This window comes from Nomascus leucogenys, chromosome 7b (genome assembly GCF_006542625.1).
Source record: "Nomascus leucogenys isolate Asia chromosome 7b, Asia_NLE_v1, whole genome shotgun sequence".
Lineage (NCBI taxonomy): Eukaryota > Metazoa > Chordata > Mammalia > Primates > Hylobatidae > Nomascus > Nomascus leucogenys.
The window spans coordinates 4,780,356-4,795,660 of record NC_044387.1 but is presented as its reverse complement, the minus strand read 5'-3'; the positions used below and the strand labels follow the sequence as shown (position 1 = coordinate 4,795,660).

The window sequence follows — 15,305 nt, the reverse complement described above, 5'->3', positions numbered from 1 at the left end:
ATAACTTTTATATATTCTTAGCTTTTCGCTGTGGCCTGCAGTTTTTAGGCAACATTGCCTCACGGAATGAAGATTCCCAGTCTATTGTTTGGGTGCATGCTTTCCCAGAACTGTTTTTGTGAGTATATTGATAAGAATTTTTCTAACTTGTGAGAAGACTGTGGTTATATTTTTCCATTTTATATAAAGTTTGAAAACAGGAAAAAGTAACCCACTGTAATAGAGTTCAGGATAGTAGTTGTTCTTGGTGGGTGGGTACCAGCTGGGAGAGGGCACTAGGGAAACACCTGGGTCCTGGAAGTGTTCGTCTATATCTTGACCTTGGTGGTGGTTACATGGATGTGTACATATCCAAACTTTGTTCACTGAGCTGTATGTACACTTAAGATTTGTGCCCTTGATTGTATGTATATCAGTTTACTTTTACAAAAATAAAGTCATGGATAAAGTAAGTAATATTGTTAAGGACACTGAAATTTATAAGAAACACAATGAAAATAAAACATCAAAGTATGGGCAATGAATTAAAATTGTTTATGTGTTGAATACGGATATGCTCAGCACAATGCTATATGTTTTGGAAGATGAGAAGAAGATAGGGATCAACAGTCAGTTTATCCATGTAAGAAGTGAGTAACCAGTCCGTTTATCAGTATAAGATGTGGGTAACATTCCATTTGTCTGGATTGGATCCTGGTACTTTTTCTGGTGATTCTACTTCTTAAAAACCAGCTCTGTTCATAAGAAATTGAGCATTGAGGTAAAAGGTGAGCAGGCAATAGAGGCAGTATACCTAGTAGGAAAGGCACAGTCTGGGAGTGGGAGGCCTGGCTTGGAATCCAGGCTTTGGTGCCAATGAATGGGGTGACTCTGGTGGTTGCAACAATATAAGCAGCACAGCAGGGCAGCAGCTGTTGTGTACATACCCTGAACTGGGCATTATCCATATATTTTTTCTGTTCTCACAATAGCCTGCAGAGTAAGTGTTACTATCTCCCCATTTGGACCGATGAGAAACCTGAAGCTCATCATTGGTAAACTGCAGAGGTAGAGTGTAAACCCATTGCTGCCATCTGGATCCAAAGTCTATCTATGCTCATTGTAAATACCCGTGCTGCTTAAATTCCGTGATGCCCTTCCTTGTTGTACAGCTTTCCTGGGCTCCTCTGTGAAGTATAGCGTTAAGATGGGATAAACTCTAATTCACTTGTAGCTCATGGAATTTCTCAAATTCCTGCAAATAATTAAGAGTTGAAGGTGTATATATATTAATGTTATATATATTAATGATATTTCAGCTTAGGTGGAAGAAGAGAATTATGAAATTCAAGCTACAGAAATAGACATTGCTTATTTTTGAGAATTCATTCCCTTAAAACATTTTGGACACCTAATATCTGCCAGGTTTTGGGATAGATGATTAAAATATGGTGGTAACTTAAATATTCGTTATTCCTGAAGATTTCATTCTTTGGTTGGGAAAGTAAAGGAACAGGCACATACGTTGTGATGTTAGAACTAAGGTAATTAGGGTAAATCCAGGGTGTAGTAGAAAAACAAGGGAGAGGCTTAAGTGTAGGACAGTCAGAGAAGTCTTAACAGTTTACATGTTGCTTTTAGATGATCTCATTTGATCGTCATTAAAAACCCTATGAAATAGAGAAGGTTTTGTTATTGTATTTTATTTTTTATACCAGAAAACGTATTAAGAGAGGTTCTTTGCCTTCACTCTTTATGCATTTATGGGACAGATACAACCAAATTTGAATTCCAGTTTTGTCAGGTCCTGGCTTTGTGCTACTGGCCAAGTGAAGCTAACAAATTCTTTATCTGAAATATATGAATAATACCTCCTTCAGAAGAGTATTATGAAGTTTAAATGAAAAAAAAAAAAACCCTGCCATATTGCATAACCCATGATATAATTGACAATCAATATGTCAGTGACCTTCCCCAGGTCACCTGGCTGATAGCTAGACGAGCTAGGAGTTATAGCGAGGCTCCTGACTCCAAATTCTATTTCTTGCCCCACTATACCATCTCTCCTGTAGGCATCTTGTCCCTAAGGACTATTAAAGCAGTGCCAGCAGTCATTGAGGTATCATTTTGTACCTGTTGATTTTTTCTTTCTAACAAGAATGAACATTTTAATGTTTTATAAATGTAGTCATTTTAATCTTTTTCTTTAATGGTAAATTATTTGCTTTTTGCCTTCTGAGTTCTATGTCAACTTCAACTTTAATATTTTGGATACTTTTTATTGTGACTAAGTTTATATTTACTATTTTTATAGTAAATAATCTACTTATTTTAAAGTGCTATAATTCTCCCTTAAGTCCTCAAAAGTGTTAGCATGTAGTGAATTTGCTAATGGTATTATTGTTATTTTTGTGTTTTATTTTATCACCTTACTAAATTGGGCTAACAATCTCATTTCCTTGTTTGGAAGGTCTTGCTTAAATCACCCGGACAAAAAAATTGTTGCCTACTCTTCAATGATTTTGTTTACATCCCTTAATCATGAAAGAATGAAAGAACTGGAGGAAAACCTCAATATTGCGATTGATGTCATAGTTGCTTACCAAAAACATCCTGAATCAGAATGGCCGTAAGTATCTTGTTAGAAATTTGATTGCTTTGGGGCATCCTGACAGATCACTTCCCTTGCAGAAGTTTCAAGTAAAAATTTGGACATTGTGATAATTGAACGATAAGTTAAAACTTAGCATGTGTTGACAGAATTAGAAAAGATTTTGAGCAGAATCTAGAGAACTTGTGAATGAGGTGAATAAAGTGAGGCTTGAGTTGAGCCTTTAAGGACAAAGAGAATTCTTTAAGGTGGTGAGGAGTGGGAAAGACATTCTTGGTGTATGAAAAAACAGTGTGAAATGCCCAGGCACCTTTGGAGTGTACAGATCAGACTGCTGTGGCTGCAGTAACTAGTTCATTAGATCAGAGTTTGGTGCGAGCCTTGTAAGCATCTGTGCAGATGAGATAGTGACTGCCATTCAAATTGCCCCCCAATACATAATGTACTGCCATCCTTCATACATAATGTGTTATTTCTCTGTGATTGCTTTTAAGATTTTTCTTTGTCTTTTCAGAGGTTAATTATGGTATTGGCATAGATTTCTTTGGGTTTACTCTTTTTGGGGTTTCCTCAACTTCTTGAATCAGTAGATTTATGTCTTTTGCCAAATTGGGGAAGTTAATTTGGGAAATTTTCGCTGTTATTTGTTTGAATACTTTTTTTCAGGCCCTTGTTCTCTCTCCACTTCTTCTGGGACTCCATGTTTTAGGCGCACACACAGTCCAAGGCAGGGCCAAGGCTGTGGCTCAACTGATGGGACTGTGAAAATAATACAAGTTACAACAATCTACTTTTAGGTTTAGACAGTTTGTTACTTATATAGACAGAGAAAAGAAGAAGGCAAAGGGGCCAGCTCCTCCTGATCCTTGTCCCAGACACCACAAAGACCTGGATGATTAGGATGTGAATTGTAAGGTACCCCATCCCTGAGGAGCCCTTCTTGACTGTTTAAAGAGGCTTTATATGCTAAGAGGGACAAGGCAGAAAGCTCTGTACCTCATTAGCTCCAAACTCGTTAGAACCTGTCTCATGACAGCCTCCCTTAGAAGACAGAAGAGCAAAAAGGATACAGCCTCAGAAGCCTCAGGCCCCTCCAATCTCGGGTTCCAGGAGGATCACAGGTATTCAGCAGGCAAGACTCAGATTAGCCACTGTTCAAGCTCTGGCATGCATGGTATATATGGATACATCCAAGGTCACCAGGGCATTATGTGGAGCTGTTCCCCTAGACTCTGAAGATACAAGTGTTAGTCTTTTGTTGTTGTTTTGTAAGTCCCTGAGGCTCTGTTCAGTGCTTTTTTGTTTTTTTTTTTCCAGTCCATTTTCTCTCTTTGCCAGTACTACAGTGTCTTGATTACTGTAATTTTATAGTAAATTTTGAAATCAGGAAGTGTGAGTTTTCTAACTTTGTTCTTTTTCAGTTTTGTTGTCCTGTGTCCCTTCTGTTTCCATATTAATTTTAGGATAAACTTTTTAATTTGTTAAAAAAAAAAAAAGCTGGAATTTTGATAAGAATTACATGAATCTGTAGACCAACTTGGGGGTGTATTGCCATCTTACCTAGATTAAGTGTTCCAATCCATGAATAGAGGATATTCATCTATTTATTTAGGCCTTTTAAATTTTCGTCAGTTATGTTTTGTAGTTTTTAGTCTATGAGTTTTGGGTGTCGTTAGTTCAGTTTATTCTAAGTATTTTATTCTTTTTGATGGTATTGCAAATGGAATTCTTTCATTTTTGGATTGTTCATTGCTAATGTGTAGAACTACAACTGATTTTTGTATATTAATCTTGTATCCTGCAATTTTTCTTCCTGAACTTATTTATAGTTTTAGTAGTTTTTTTGTGTATGTGATTCTCAGGATTTTCTCTGTACAGGACCGTGCCATCTGCAAGTAGGTAATACTTTTTTCTTTCCAGTTGGGTTGCCTTTTCTTTCTTTTCCTTGCCTAGTTGCCCTGACTGGAAATTCCAATACAATGTTGAGTAGAATTGGTGAGAGCAGACATATCTGTCTTATTTAAGATCTTAGTGGGGCAGTCTTTCAGTGTGTTGTTGCCTGTGGAGTTTTCTTAGAAGCCCTTGCTCAGGATGATAAACTTTGTTCTACTTCTACTGATTTTCTTTTACTTGTTGAATGTTTTTATTATGAAAGTCTATTTTATCAAATATATTTTGTGTCTGTTGAGATAATCATATGGCTTTGTCTTTTAGTCTATTAATACTTTGTCTGACAGTGATGTTTATACTTTAAATCGACTTTGGATTCCTGAGATAAATCCCACTTGTTCATAGTGTATAATCCTTTTTATATGTTGCTGGATTTGGTTCATATTTTGTTGGGGATTTTTGCATCTATATTCATAAGGCATATAGGTTTGTAGTTTTTTTTTCTTTTTGTGGTTTCTTTTTCCGATTTTGGTATCAGGTAAATATTGACTTTACAGAATGAGGTTTTGTTTTGTTTTGTTTTTGGAAGATTGTAAAGGATCGGTATTCATCTTTAAATATGTGGTAGAATTCACTGGTGAAGCCATCTGGTCTTGGGCTTTTTATCATGGGAAGGGTTTTGGTTACTAATTCAAACCTGCTATTGTTACAGGTCTTGGGTTTTTTTTTTGAGACGAAGTCTCACTGTGTTGCCCAGGCTGGAGTGCAGTGGCGCGATCTCGGCTCACGGCAACCCCCACCTCTTGGGTTCAAGCAGTTCTCTGCCTCAGCCTCCTGAATAGCTGGGATTGCAGGTGCCCACCACCACACTCGGCTAATTTTTTTTGTATTTTTAGTAGAGACAGGGTTTCACCATCTTGGCCAGGTTGGTATTGAACTCCTAATCTCATGATCCACCCGCCTCAGCTTCCCAAAGTGCTGGGATTACAGGCGTGAGCCACTGCGCCCGGCCAAGATATTAAATACATTTATTTCTCATCTCTGATGATTGTTGTCTTTTTCGGTTGGTTTTGGTAGTTTGTGTCTTTCTAGGAATTTGCCTGTTTGGTCTAGGCCAGGGGTCCTCCAGCCCTCGACCTGTGGACTGGTACCTGTCTATGGCTTGTTAGGAACAGGGCCACATAGCACAAGATAAGCAGCAGGCAGGCAAGCATTCCTGCCTGAGCTCCACTTCTTGTCAGGTCATCAGCCACATTCGATTCTCTTAGGAGCACAAACCCTATTGTGAACTGGGCATGCGAGGGATCTAGGTCTCACACTCCTTATGAGAATCTATTACAACTAATGCCTGATGATCTGAGGTAGAACAGTTTCATCCTGAAACTGTCCCCCCACCCCTGTCTATGGAAAAATTGTCTTTCATGAAACTAGTCCCTGGTGCCAAAAAGGTTGGGACCACTGGTCTAGGCTGTCTAATTTGTTGGCACAAATTGTTCATAGTAGTAGTAGACCCTTAGAATTTTTTTATTTATGTAAGATTGGTAGGAATGTCCCCTCTTCATTCCTGATTTTAGTAATTTGAGTCTTCTCTTTTTTCTTGTTCACTATAGCTAAAGGTTTGTTAGAGTTTTTGCTCTTTTCAGAGAACCAACTTTTGGTTTTGTTGATTTTCTTGACTGTTATTCTCTATTTCATTTCTTTTTGCTGTAATCTTTATTATATTCTTTCTTCTGCTTGCTTTGGGTTTGGTTTGCTCTTCTTCTTCTAGTTTCTCAAGATGGAAGGTTAGGTTACTGATATGAGATCTTCCGTCTTTTTTACATAGGCATTTACATCTCCAAATTTCCTGGTAGGAACTGCTTTAGCATCACATAATTTAGTATTCTGTAAATTTTGGTGTTTGTGCTTTTATTTTCATTTATTTCAAATTATAGTCTAATTTCCCTTGTGACCTATTGGTTATTTGAGAGTTTGTTGTTTAATTTCCACATATTTGTTTATTTTCTAAATTTCCTTTTGTTATGGTTTTCTAATTTTATTCCATGTGGCCAGAGAACCCACTTTATATGATTTCATTCTTTTTGACATTACCTAGGCTTCTTTTATGGCCTGACATATGATCTATCACAGAGAATGTTCCATGTACACTTGAATAGAATGTGTATGCTGCTGGTTTTGGTGGCATGTTCTGTAGATATCTATTAGGTCTGATTGGCTAGATGGTTGATAGTGTTGTTTAAATCTTCTATTTCCTTGCTGATCTTCTGTTCTAGTTCTTTTCGTTATTGAAAGTGAATTATCATCCATTTTTTCCTTCAGTTCTGTCAGTTTTTGCTTCCCTTATTTTCACGCTCTGTTAAGTACACACACACGTTTATATTTATGATTGTTATACCTTCTTGATGCGTTGACCCTTTCTCATTATAAAATTTATCACAAATTTTGTTGTTTATGTTTTAGTAATATCCTGTTTTTAAGAAAATCTATTTTTGCATATGTTTTGCACATAGTAGTCAGTGTATGATTAGGCCACAGATTTTCTCCAGGGAGTAAGCCTTGAGCCACCTGTAATCCCACTGGCATTCACAGGTGAGGTATGAGCTTTTTCAATTTTGGCTTCTTTCAGTGTAATCTTTTATCATTCTGTTGAAATTATACTTAATTTTGAAATTATTTCTTTTTCTGAATATTCATTTGTATTTCAGTCAAGATTTACAAACAAACAGAAGTTGGTACATACAATAATATGATGTGTTTAACTTAGAAAACTTCCATTTGTATGCAAATGTAACATGACAGGATCAATCATTAGAGTCAACTTAGAGAAATTTTCTGTAGCTGAGTTCTGTTTTATTTGTTGAGTACCTTGGGTCTGTATTTTAATCATCTGCAGTTTTTTTTTTAGCAGCTTGGAATAAAGGGCAAAAGGTCGTAAAGGGCAGAATATAAAATCTGTTAATATAATATAAAATATAAATAGCTCAAGTTAAAGGTATTAGAGACCACTAGAAGGAATTCAGAAAGGAACAAAGGATGGATCTAGTAGTGGTTAAATGATCGCTTCTGCAGTCCAGGTGCGGAATACTTTGATTTGTGTGAGAGGAACTCTACATTTGGTAACAAACAATGAGATCACAGAATATCCAGAGGCTTCCAACAAAACTGTTGTTTTTGCTGTTAAATATAAACTTATCCCTAGAAATTGGAGAAAACCCACTTTCTCCCTTTTTTCTCCCCTACATTTTAGGAGATAGGTGGCAAGTAATACAAAACTACATGGTCTTAGAATTCATGGTTTCATTATGTTTTCTTTTCTTCCTTTGCTTGTTTCTTAGAAAAGGGCAAATGTGATTCCAATAACTTTGGGTTTTTTTATTTGAGTATACTAGAGACACAGGAAAGTGTAGGCGAGAAAGTCTTTGGCACTACTTGGTTTGAATTATTGGGATAATGTCTTTCTAAAAATGTCTGTTCTTTTGTTTGTAGGTGTGAAAGATGTTTTCATGCTCTTAGATAACCCTAGATGAATCCAGGGATTCTATTTTGAGTTCATCTAAATCTGAAAGTCCAGTAAATGTGCACTGGTAGGTTAGGTCAGTCAGTGCAGAATTACACAGTAGAGGAAGAGGTAGGACTGCCTCGTGCTGATCCTGTGATGTGTTGGTTGCTTTGTCTGTGTAATCTCATTTTCACATTGCTGCCATCCTGTGAATTGTATTTTGCTACTATGTACATATGAAAGTTAAGCAGAGTAAACCAGCCTGACCAAGGTCACACAACTAGCATATAGCAGAGGCAGGATTGCAAGTGATGCCAAACTTGAGGGCCTATCCCATTTTTATTAATACCATGTCATGTATTATGAAAATTACCAATTTTCAGAGAGGAGGTCTGCATTTCAAAGGTGAGGTGTGAACTCTTTCAGTTTTAGCCTCTTTTGGTATAAACTTTTTCTTTTTGAGACAGAGTCTCACTCTGTTGCCCAGGCTGGAGTGCAGTGGTGTGATCTTGACTCACTGCAACCTCTGCCTCCTGGGTTCAAGTGATTCTCCCATCTCAGCCCCCTGAGTAGCTAAGACTACAGGTGTGCGCCACCACGCCTGGCTAATTTTTTGTATTTTTAGTAGAGACGGGGTTTCATCATGTCAGCCAGCCTGGTCTTGAACTCCTGACCTCAGGTGATCTCCCCACCTGTCTCCCAAAGTGCTGGGATTACAGGTATGAGCCACCGTGCCCGGCCTAAACTTTTATTAATCCATTGAACTTTTACCCAGTTTCACTACAAAAATGAAGTTATAACTGGGAGCAAAGCATTCTTTTTTGTTAATATTTGGGTTATCTAGTTGATTTATTTTGTATTCTCTAGGGATGTGTCTTGCCTTATGCATGTACATTTTATTATCAGCTTAAGTGTAACAATATTAGGAAGATAAACATAATTGTCCATCCTCTTGCAGTCTGAATCTGTTGCCGCTCTTCTGTTCGCTCACAACAGCCATGCATTCCACTTTCATGGCACTTAGCACATTTAATTGTCCATTAGACTGTGAGCTCCCTGTAAGGCAGGATTTAGTGTTGTTTGTTATTGGATCCTTAACAAGATAACGTCTGGCATGTGATAAGCATTATTTTAGCCATGATTCTTCTGAATCTAAGTGACTGAAGTCCACTTCAGATGGTTTATGCACATAAAGGAATTTATTGGCTTATACAACTGAAAAATTCCAGGGTCATTGGGTGAAGGCACGGTGAATCCAGGGCTGAAAGATGTCATCAGTATCTGTCTCATCTTTGTCTCATTTTTCTCCTGTGCTGGCTTTGTTGTAAGGCATATTTCCTGCTTCCTGTGTTGGCTCCTGTTCTTGCCTGCTCAGGGTTGTCATGGCCCACGGCTGGTCCTCAGACCACTCTTCTCCATTATTGCTCATTCTCTGGGTGACCTCATCTCATACCACAGCTTTAAATACCTCTTCTAAATTGATGATTTCCACATTTATGTTTCTGGCCTTGACCTCTTGCTGAAGCTCCAGATTTACATATACAGCTTCCTATTATGTGCTTCTAATTGGCATCTGAAATGTATGAAGGCTGCATCCAAACTTTTGATTTCCCCCACGTATAACACCTCCTGTTACTCTACCAACGTTTATCGTTCAGTAACTGGTACCATCATTTACTCGTTTGCTGAGGCCTGGAACCTGAGTCCTGATTTTCTTTCACTCTCATTCACTTATACTTGTCAGCCCTATCTTCAAAATGTGTTCCAAATTCACCTACTTCACACCTCCTCTGCCATAGACGTCTTTCATTGCTACTGCCAGAACTTTCTTACTCATCTTTCTGTCTCTCCTTTTGCCCTCTGAATCATCACACAGTAGCCAGAGTGACCTTTTAAAAATTACTGTAGCTCTTGTCACTCCTTGCTTAAATAAACCGTTCAGTGCCTTCTTATTGCAACCTAGAAGCAAATCCAAAGTACTTGTCATGTCCTGGCGTCTGACTGACCACCTCATCTTATTTCTTACTACTTTTACTCCTGCTCATTAGTTCCATCTGGTCTTACTGTTTTTCTTTGAATACTCCAAGTTTGTTCTGTCCTGAATCTTAACACCCACTGTCTTTCTGCATGGAACCTTCCTTTAGATCTTCGCATGGCTAGCTCTTTTAGGTCTCTGTTCAAATATCTATCATTTCGACTGAGAGACATTCCCAGCACTTTATGTTCAGTAGTGTTTCCTCTAAACCCGTATAGCTTTACTCTCTTTTATTCATTTGTTTAATAGCACTTACCACTGTCGAACATTATACAAATCTTACTTGCTTTCTTGTTTATTGTTGGTTGCTAGAATGTAGGACTAGCTCCATAAGGCCCTGGAGTTTGTCCTGGTCATCATTCTATCCAAATCACCTAGAAGATGTGTTGACAAACTATGGCCCATGGTCTGAATCCAGTCCACTGCTTCTTTTTATAAATAAAGTTTTATTGGAACACGCCAAGCTTGTTTATATATTGTCTATGGCTGCTTTCATGCAACAGTGGCAGAGTTGAGTAGTTGTGACAGAGACCATTTGGCCTGCAAAGCTTAAAATATTTACTATCTGGCCCTTTATGGAAAAGTTTGCCAACCCCATCCATTGAAGGGTTTTTGGTAGTAGTATTTGTTGAATAAGCCTAGTGATTGGTGGCATTGTTGTCCTTCAGTCACTTCAGGCTTTATCTGGTTCTCCTGAACCGTAGTTTTGATAATAGCTATAATAAGGCCTTTCCTCTACCAAGGCTTTCTTCTAGTATATCATTTCAATTTTGTTATTTAAGTATTTGATTTACTTGGAATTTATGTTGGTTTAAAGGTTGCAGTGTGGATTCACTCTCATTTTTGTTTCAGATGATGCTGGTGGTCCCAGCAACAGAGCATTGTCATGGCTGAGACCTGTCTTCCCTTTTCCTCCGTCCTTGCCCTAATCCCTGTACCCTTACTGCTCCATCCATGGACAACTTTTTTACTTCAACTTTTGCTTCCTGACCACACATTCCAGCGTGCAGAACTTAGTCCTTCCTTTACGATGTCTCAGTTCTACTATTTTAAGTCCTTAAGGATTTTATAAACATATTGATCAAATCACATTTATTGAACATTTATTAGGAGTTTTTTGGTTTTTCAAGAAGAAAATTTCCAAAGCAAAGCAGACCCAGTCTGTTGCCCACTGTTTAAAAACTGTTCATATATATTGTCTGGTTTTATGTTGTTTAAGGTAGGGGGTAAATTGTTATTCCATTATGCCCAGAAGCAGAAGCGATGGTTGGAGATTTTAACACCTGCTTTTCAGCCATGGGCAGAACTCATAGACAAATATCAGTATAGACTGATGTTTTATACATTATATAAACATGATGATATGGATCAAGCTTGTCCAACCTGTGGGCTGTATGTGCCCCAGGATGGCTTTGAATGCTGCCCAACACAAATTTGTGAACTTTCTTGTAACATGAGTTGTCTTTCTTACTTCTTGTTGTTGTTGTTGTTGTTAAGCTCATCAGCTGTTGTTAGTGTTAGTGTATTTTATCTGTGCCCCAAGACAATTCTTCTTCTTCCAGTGTGGCCCAGGGAAGCCAAAAGATTGGACACCCCTGATACAGATGATCTCAGTAGTACTGTCGTAGGTAGCCACCTTCACCTGAGTGATATTTATAGACCTTCCCTTAGCACTTCCAAACTCCACTTTCTTTTCACCTGCATGTGTCATGTTCACTAAGGTAGACCATAGGCTGGCCTGTAGAAAAGTTTCAGTAAATGTGTAAGGGATTGAAATCATAGAGCACATTCTCTTACTCATAAGATGATTTCTAGAAAAATTCCAAACTTTTGGAAATTAACACATCTGATTGATTTGTCAAAAAAGAAATCACAGGCAAATTAGAAAATATTTTGAACTGAAGTATCAAGTTTTGTGGGGTAAAGCAAAAGCAGCCAAGTGTGGTGGCTCATGCCTGTAATCCCAGCACTTTGGGAGTCTGAGAACAGAGGATAGCTTGAGGCCAGGAGTTCAAGACCAGCCAGGGCAACATAGTAAGACACTGTCTCTGCCAAAAAAATAATTAAAAAAGCTGCGTATGGTGGCACATGCGTGTAGTCCTATCTGCTTGAGAGACTGAGGTGGGAAAATTATTCGAACCTAGAAGTTTGAGGGTGCAGTGAGCTATGATCGCACAACTGCACTCCAGCTAGGGCGACAGAGTGAGACCCCGTGTCTTAAAAAGACAACAAAAACGAAAGCGGTGCTTAGAGTAGAGTTTATTGCTTTTTTTTTTTTTTTGGAGGTAGAGTCTTGCTCTGTCACCCATGCTGGAGTGCAGTGGCATGATCTTGGCTCACTGCAACCTCTGCCTCCTGCGTTCAAGTGATTCTCATACCTCAGCTTCCTGAGTAGCTGGGATTACAGGCAGGCACCACCACGTCCAACTATTTTTTGTGTGTTTTTGGTAGAGATGGGGTTTCACTATGCTATGTTGGCCAGGCTGGTCTCAAACTCTTGGCCTCAAGTAATCCACCCACCTCAGTCTCCCAAGTGCTGGGATTACAAGGTGTGAGCCGCGGCCTTGAATGTTTCTATTAATAAAGAAAGGTCTGAAATCAGTGACCCACAGTTCTATTTTAAGAGGATAGAAAAAGAAGAGCATAGTAAGTCCTGAGTAAGTAAGAAAGAAAGAAATAAAAGATGACAGAAATCAATGAAACATAAGACAAAAACAATAGAAAAAATTCACAAAGGCAAAAGTTGATCTTTGACCAACAAAATTGATGAAGAAAAAAGAAAGAGAGCACTAATTACCAACACTATGAAAGAATGTGTAGTTATCACATCAGTCTTCAATAAACTTAAACCTTGGTTGAGGCAACTTTCTTCACCTGAGACACTCTGAAGACCCACGCTTTTGGGTCCTGACTTCCTTTTGAAGCCCTAATAGTATTTTGTTGCTTGTAGTTCCCCAAACACACTGCTGTTCTTTCCTTCTTGCGGTTTTTCTAAGTCCTTTTTTTCCCCTTCTAATTTAAATGCTGTCTTCTTTTCCTTCTTCTAGGGATTGGCAAAATACCTCCTCTAGCCTGTTTGATCTTCTTGCCCCCTATCACCCCCTCTTGCCCCCAGCCTATTGGTTAGATACATTTGTTTCTATTATATAATCCTTAATGTGTGTCTGTCAGCACTTAACATGGTCTTCTGTAAAATTATCTGTCTAAATATGGGTCTTTATTGTTTGGAGAATATATTTGGAAATATGGCTTGTGACTAGGAATATTGCGTTTTTGCTATTCTTATGGGAAAATGCTTTAAATTCTAAGTACCTGAATTATGAATGAGCTTTAAGATCTCAGTTTAGTTTGTGTATCCATCTGGGAATGCATAGATTTCTATTGACCTGCCCAGATTGATAGGAATACTTTTTGAGAATTTCAGATTTTATCCATTATTTTTAGGAATATTTTACATCAGAGTGTTGATCAGCTATTTTAAATGCTGTAGAGGAAATAGAATATGTATTTGGATTTCGCTTTTATGTGAAGTGACAGTGTATTGTAGTAGTTAATATGCTTCATTTGGTTATGACTGAATATAGTTTTATTGTATTATTGTATTGTTAAATGATTAAACTATGTGTCAATATATTTAATGCTTGCAGTCAATTTTTATTGCTATAACCTGGTTATAAACAGTGTATTCCTTAGTTCTTAAGTCTTTTCCTCAGATGCCCTCTGGTAAATATAATTCATAATTAATTAATAATACTGTTGAATCTTTTTAGTTGTCACAGGGGTACTTTGAAGAACTATTCCTATAATCTTTGCCTTGGGGTTTCCATAAGTTGATCTCTTAAGTTTAGATGAGTGCATTGCTTGACAATGAGGATGTTTTCTTGGTAACTTGAGAATTCTTAAAGAATGAATAATCAAGCCAGTAATGGAAGTGTGACAAGTCTTTCTCTGGTTCATTATAGCAGTTAGCTTCTGACTAAAACAATTTAATATGTTTTTTGTTTATACCTGATCTTGTTGCTAAATGAAGAATTTTTCTTTCTCAACTTAGATAAAAGCTGTAGTAGCCCTGTCTTTCCATTGAATCAATTTAAATTATTTCAATAAAGCTTTCAGTAGTAAAATTGGAGAAAAATATTTTTAGGATTTTTTTTCCTTTTAGCTGCTAATAGATTAATAGTATGCGAACCTTTTAACACATTTAAGATTACAGCAAATCAAAAATTCACTGAAAAGAAATGCTTTTGTGTGTAAGCTGTGGCTATAAAGTAGGTAAGGGCGTGTCTCTTTTTACTACGTTTCAAGTAACCAAACTTTCCTCCTCTTTTTTCCCTAGGTTCTTGATTATTACAGACCTCTTTCTGAAAAGCCCCGAATTGGTACAAGCCATGTTTCCCAAACTGAACAATCAAGAAAGGTAACCCCCCAACCAGCGTGGTTTTGAGTATTTAGCATTCCATATAGGGTATTCGGTGCATGTGACTGAAAAGCTGTGTGGTTTCTGAGTTGGCACAGAATCTCTAAATACATGTTTCTGTGTTGGTAATGGTTTTAAATTGGTTGGTTAACATTACAGCTTAGCCACGATAGGCAGTGATTTATGGAGGGTAGCAGGATCCAGGTTGGTGCCATTATTCAGTAAATGCATATTAAGAAAAACGTTAAGAACAAAATATTACGCATATGCCTGGATTTTAGAATAGTAATTTATGTAGCTGTGTATTACAGTTGAATATTTGAGGTGTACTCATTTGTTTAGGTCATGGGTGTTATTATTTGTGATACACTCTGCTAGGTTTATAGGTTTCTGATGGATAATTCGGACTAAAAATTGACACCCGTCCACAATGTCACAGTTATTATAGTAGGAAAAACAGTGACCTAGGAGTCTAAGACACTGGCCCTGTGCTTTGCTATGATTATAGTTCTTTATGTGACCTTGCTGGGATTCAGTTTCATGTGTGTGTGTATTTTTTTTTTTTTTTCCTAAACCTCTATGGTAAGGTACAAGGGATTCAGTTTCTTGACCTGTAAATTAAGGAGATTGAATAAATAATTTGCAGTACACTTTTCAATAGAATATATTTTTCCTAACTTTATTAGAAATGTTGCCTTAGGAAAATAACAAAATATATTCAGAAACTACAGATCTAATGATGAAAATCTCTTAAAGTTGTTAATCTTTTGATTGTAGTCACGAGTTTTAGTGGTTTTGGACTTTTTACTTTATATTTAGGTTTCAGTAGTTAAGCTTTGTGTACTTTTTGTAGTCTTTTATTAATTAGGTCATT

General features: G+C 37.4%; 1 protein-coding gene across 2 annotated transcripts in view; it reads left to right on the top strand.

The window, feature by feature from the left end:
• The window catches only part of ATXN10 (ataxin 10), a 174,039-nt gene that overhangs the window by 28,490 nt on the left and 130,244 nt on the right, over positions 1-15,305 (top strand). For both annotated transcript variants that reach the window (XM_003281267.4, XM_030815375.1), the window contains exons 4-6: positions 22-118; positions 2,450-2,608; positions 14,351-14,431. In XM_003281267.4, coding sequence (XP_003281315.1) covers positions 22-118; positions 2,450-2,608; positions 14,351-14,431 — 337 coding nt within the window. The remainder of the gene's footprint in view (positions 1-21; positions 119-2,449; positions 2,609-14,350; positions 14,432-15,305) is intronic.